The 5911-nt window shown below is 36.2% G+C and overlaps 1 protein-coding gene across 1 annotated transcript in view; it reads left to right on the plus strand.

Annotated features, from left to right (window-relative positions):
* MYBL1 (v-myb avian myeloblastosis viral oncogene homolog-like 1) overlaps positions 1-5537 on the plus strand; it is a 20944-nt gene extending 15407 nt beyond the window's left edge. Inside the window, exons 13-16 of the mRNA XM_009885581.1 lie at positions 570-686; positions 773-877; positions 2889-3068; positions 4855-5537. Of these exons, the coding sequence (XP_009883883.1) occupies positions 570-686; positions 773-877; positions 2889-3068; positions 4855-4983 (531 nt within the window). The 3' untranslated portion in view covers positions 4984-5537. The remainder of the gene's footprint in view (positions 1-569; positions 687-772; positions 878-2888; positions 3069-4854) is intronic.
* The last annotated feature ends 374 nt before the right edge of the window (positions 5538-5911 follow it).

Consider the following 5911-nt stretch of genomic DNA (forward strand, 5'->3'; position numbering starts at 1 on the left):
CCTGTTCAAAATCAAATTTTGAGGGCTTAAGGGAATTCTTCTCCTGTTGGTACACAAAGGAGCCATCTGTATGGCTTCTGTGAAATTCTGTACTGTACTTAGGACTATCAATGTCTTATTCAAAGATTTGTGTTAAGATTGATATAAATTCCCAACAACAGTTATGCTTTTATAGTACAGTTTTTTAGTATGTTTGTATGCATGTATATATACATATATGTGTTTATGTATGTGTTAAGTATATATATTTTTATCCCTTTTGTCAGTGGATAACCATTGCTAATAAATGCAAACAAATAGTTTGCATGTTGTCTTCAATACTGCCTTGCATTTTTTGAGGCACTGTGTGCATGTATATGTTTTATCTGGCTAGAAAAATGAATTAAAAAATCTGTATAGCCTTGAAATGTTGATCTGTAGTTGTTGACTACAATAGCCTAAATCCTTTTATCTGTTGCTACATTTTGCATGATCTGTTTTCTGGCCTACATTAGCTGGAAGTAAAACATGGTAAAATCTAGCAAGTAATAGACTTCCTGTATTTTCTCCTCAAATTTTAATTAACTTAGTCACAACCACTTGCCTTCTTGGAGGAAGACATTAGGGAAGTTTTGAAAGAGGAAACTGGAACAGATATATTTCTCAAGGAGGAAGATGACACCGTGTATAAAAGCTGCAAGCAGGAGGTAACATTACAATAATAATTTCAGATAGGAAATAACTGCTTTTAAATAATATTTTACAATTTTTCTCTGCAAAATGTTTATTGCAGCACAACTCTTCTAAAAAAGTCAGAAAATCACTGGTCCTAGATCCATGGGAAAAAGAAGAGGTTGGTGCCCAGCTTTTCACAGAAGATAATAGTTTAGATGTACAGGTAAGTACTAAACTACTGAAGAGCATCACTGGCAGCAATATTAATACAGAACTGAGTAGCTTTCATTCTACCAACTACAATGAAGTGTATGGATTGAGGCTAGATTCACAAGTCTAGAAAGTGAAAAACATCTTCAGTTTGAAATACTACTTGGAGTACTTAAGCAATACTTGAACATTGGGCTTGAATTCATGCATGGATTCTTCCTTTCAGACCTTCAGAGCAGGACTGGTAAAGTAATGTGGATGCTTTGCAGCTTTGCTGTTATAGCAAAGCTGCTTCCATGCTGGTTACCTCTAAACTTTAGCATGGCAGAGGGTTGGAACTAGGTGATCTTTAAGGTCCCTTCTAACCCAAACCATTCTATGATTTGATGAGACATGGCACACTGAAGCTCTCTGTAATACACCAGGAAGATGGCGTTTGCCCCTGTGTTTTGCATGCTTGGCAGTCTGGCAGACATGTTCTAAAGATATCTAATCGTGTACTAGGTAGCATGCTTTTCCTTTTCCCGCTTCATGTAGGGGATACTTTAGGAAATATCAAGCATGTAGAAGGTTTTTCCTCTGCCTGAAGGAATTTGAATAATTCTGCCTCAACAACCAGGACATCAAAAGTTCAGAGATGGTGCTGTTTTGGTCCCTCATTCTTTTTAAAAGTAGCCTAATATTTTTCCAGCTGAGTGATTCTATAAATTAATCTTTAGTCTTGCAGTTTGTAGGAATTCTAATCTAGTTCTTAAATTAATGTCTGTATGCGTTTAATTCTGCAAGAGGAAATGTCTGTGACTCTTGATCAGGTATAAAGCTATATTCAAGACGTAGGAGCCAAAGTCTCTAAAAAGAGCAGGTGCTTAAGTCACACCTCTTTCTGATTATCGTAGCTTTTTTTCTAAATTGCCTGCTGGATGCCTGGTAGCCTGTGCCAAGCCTCAGTGTCTGTCCGCTGGGTGTTAAGTGCTCTGCCACCTAGTGGAAACTCCCTGCTTCCCCAAGAACATCTCTGTCTTGTGGGGAGTAGCGTTGCTGCAGCTATTCAAAATAGAAACAAAATGCCCGGTGTTTTCTTAGTAATGTCTTGTACAGGGTGTATTGTGCATCACTGATGTTCATGTTATTAAGCTAAACCAAAGATACACTATGATGTTGTGATATACTAAGGGCAGCGGACTGGGAAAAATATGTGTTTCCTTCATTTTAATGAAGGATGCTGGTGCACCAGGAACATTCACTCTTAGCAAGAGAGATAGTGGTAGTATCTGATCAAAATGTACCAATCCTTAAGTAGAAATTTTGTGTCCATGTGGCGGTAAGTTAGGAGTAAGATTCAAGGTAAAAGAAATATGTAAATGTAGTTTAGCGCAGTTTAATGGGGTGTTTTTGTAAGCAAACAAGGACATATGCCACTGCTACTCTCATCTAATTTCGCTCTCTAAAATTGCCATATACCTTTCTTCTGCTTTGCTATAGTGAAGGTGGATGAATTTCTTTTTCTTTCCATAAACATTATCAGCATATAAAACTCTTCTGGAATGATCAATCCAGTGCTTATTTCAGTTCCTAAAGCAGTTCCTCCCACTGATAGTGATGTGATCTTCGCTTTTTTACTCCAGCCTCCGCCTCCTTATGCTTACTTTCGCATGGGTTGTACTAGAAGTGAATTGCAAGCTTCTTTTCTTTAAATCTGTTCTGTAGTTACCACTTTATCAAGTCTTGTTCTTAACAAAACGTAATCAGCTGTAGCATGACTTGGTATGAAAGATATCGTCTACTCAGTAACACTCAAATCATACTATCAGCTACTTGTTTTACTATGCTCAGTGTTGACTGTGAACCCCAGTATAGACCAGGCTATTTCTTCATGTACTGTTCATTACTTTTTCTTTTCAGATGCTTTCCTAGGGTCTTTCTGCTTTGTTTACATTTTGGCTTTTCCGATCACAGCAGTTGAAGACCTTTTTTTTTTTTATTATTATCATTAAATACTAATTATTATTCTTTTCTGTCAATAGTCAGAAAATGCATATACCACATCTTTATTAATGATACCGTTGTTGGAAATACACGACAACAGATGTAACCTGACATCAGAAAACCAGGATACAAATCCAGCAAACAAAGCAAATGCAGTAACTAAGAAGAAACTGAATGCATGTGCTTCAAAAAATGTCAAACTGGAGAAAGCTCTTCAGGTCTGGATGCAAAGAATTCTGTTAGTTTTGTTAGCAGGTTAACAAAGAATTTCTTTTTGGTTTCTGTCTTGTACTAATGTCTAGAATTGTTCAGTTCAGTGATCTAGTTTTGGTCACTGTTTCCATGATCCTTATTTCTTGTAAGTTGGTCATTTTTCCATGAAGTGTTTATTCATAGCTCAGTTCTTTAAATACAACCCTGATGTTTCATTGAGTGACCTGTAAGATTTAAATGTGGGGAAAAATATCGGGATAGGGTAGACCTACAAAACAGGTTTGGGTACCCAAGTCTAACAGTAAGAAAACTGGACTTGTTGCTAACTAAACCTCTGTAGCACCTAAGTTTCTCAAATTCGTCTGGTACTTCATAATAAGACCAGTAGGATTCATTAAGCAGAGTTAATCCACAGGTTCTGTTTGGTAATTGTTCTTTTAATGTGCTTGTTCTTGTTCATCTGTATGTTCTCCATACTGTTAAGTGTGGAACCTAGTTTTTTGTCTGTGTGTGTCTTGACTACCAGGTTTAGGGAGAGATTCTCTTTGGCCAGGCTTGGAACCTGTTCCAATTTGCCCCATAGGGAGTTAATGTTGAAAGTTTTTGTGTCTTCTCAGAGTACAGCTCTGTATTAATTAAAAAAAAACAAAACAAACCAAACAAAACAAGAAAGGCAGGGCACCTGGAGCCTGATCTTCCATGTCCCACTTAATTGCTTTAACAATGATTTGTTTTTAAGTACAGAGACAATAGTAGTACTTTCTCATCCTTTCTTATGAGAAGAAAGCACAAATCTCATTTAGTGGCAATATTAAAAAAAAAAAAAAAGAATGAACCACCGTGAATTGCAGCAAAGGTGGATACATCTATCTGGCCTGGAACTATGCTTTTAAGAATGCATAAAAGGGGAACTTAGTCATACTATACTCACAAATATTGAACCATCTTTCTCTTTTTGCTCTTTTCCCTGAGAAATTCCTTCTAACCACGAGTCTCTTCCATGAATCAAGTCCTGCTAAATTTATAGAGAAACTTGAATGGCTGATTTTGTCTGTGCATCTATATGTGGAACTGATCCTTTGGATCAGTTTCCAGCTCAATGTGGGAGGGAGAAAATCGTGCATTATTCATTATGCTACAATCTGCTAGTGTCAGGTCCAATTTAGAGCTGCTGTGTATCAGCTTGAGATTCAATAAAATATGTAAACATGCAGAGTTTGCTTCATGGAAGAAGCAGGACTAGTGGCTCAATGATTCTTCCATTCATTATTTTTATTCCTAATTCCTTTGCCATTTCTAATACATTCCCCAAACATCTGACCGTTCTTCCACAGCTGCCACTTTGGTTCAGTGAAGTCCTGCACAGGATTCTTTTTCAGCTGCCAAACCATTTTGCCTTCCTTGGTGTCTCCAGACAGCTGCCAATAATGTATTTTTCTGCCAGTTGAACTTAGCACATTTAAGGGGGAAGATATCCAAAGAGAAGATGACTTAATTAACTTCCCTTTTATGTATCAATTGTTGAACTAGTTTCTTTTTAAGAGTGTTTTTAATTTTGTGTGTTAGGACTTAAAGCGTAACAGATGCACTGCCGGGGAGCTGGATTAAGGGGTGGAGAGGGAGCTTTGTCACAGGTTTTAGGTATTGTATTGTAGAACTGAATCCTTCTCAGTAAAATACAGTATTACTAGACTTTAATAATTTATTATTACTCTGAAAGGTTGTATGAGAATTGCTCAAGTATTTTAGTTATTTAAAAGAGTCTTTTAAACTGAATTTTATTTTATGCAGTCAAATTGTGAATGGGAAGCAGTTGTTTATGGAAAAACAGAAGACCAGCTCATCATGACTGAACAAGCAAGAAGGTATCTGAGCACATACACAGCTACCAACAGCACTTCAAGGGCTCTGATACTGTGACGGTCACTGCAACTGACACCCATCTCTTGCCATTGAAACTGACACAATGTTAAAGGCGATTTCAGCACAATACTTGTGAATTAAGTCTTTACTTTGAGACAGTCTGCCAAGGGAAACCTTAAAGCTACCTTAAAGCATCCTTTCTTCTTTTGACTGACAAAGAATAGACACAAGGCTCTCGTATTCTCTACGAAGGGATAGTACAAACAGTTCTGCAATGAGTTTCTTAAATATTGAAAAAGTAAGACCCTTAAATATGATAAAGAATGGTAAAATACAATGCAGAACTGACATCATACAGTTTTTAGGTCTATTTTTCATATTTATTCTTTTGACTTGCATTGCTTTTTTTCTGTTAGTGCATTTTCAACATAGAGTAGGTTTATAGGTTGTTACTGGTTTCCAAAAGAGCAACATACATGACTGAATGTGCTTTTGCTTATGTAGCATTTTTCTAGTATGTAAAGAAACACAATGGAAAGGAGTATAAAGGAAGGATAGAAAGTTGCACTACTAATTTTTTTGGTATGCTGCAAAACAATGAAATTAACTACAGTGTTAAATATATTTATTTGCAAATGGTACTAGAAGTAGGCAGAGGGGGGTGAATAAGGTTTTAGTGTAAAGCATCAGTATTTTCTTCATAAATCTCAGAATGAGATGATTGTTGAATGTATTGTACAGTATGTAGGAACAGGGAAAATTTTGTAAATTCAAAAGGAGTCTGTTTTTATAATTTATTTTCATTTTAAAGCTTAAATGTAGATATTTATATGTATGCAGGTTGTCTAGAAGCCAACGTTGTTTCCTGTTAAAACAGCTAAAATGAAAAAAGGACAAGTTTAAAGTATGGAATAGCAAAAGAATTACAGTGGTGAAGTGTACAAATCTATACTGTATGTTACATCTACGTAAAGATTGCACTATA

Source organism: Charadrius vociferus, unplaced genomic scaffold (genome assembly GCF_000708025.1).
Source record: "Charadrius vociferus isolate BGI_N301 unplaced genomic scaffold, ASM70802v2 scaffold835, whole genome shotgun sequence".
Taxonomy (NCBI): domain Eukaryota; kingdom Metazoa; phylum Chordata; class Aves; order Charadriiformes; family Charadriidae; genus Charadrius; species Charadrius vociferus.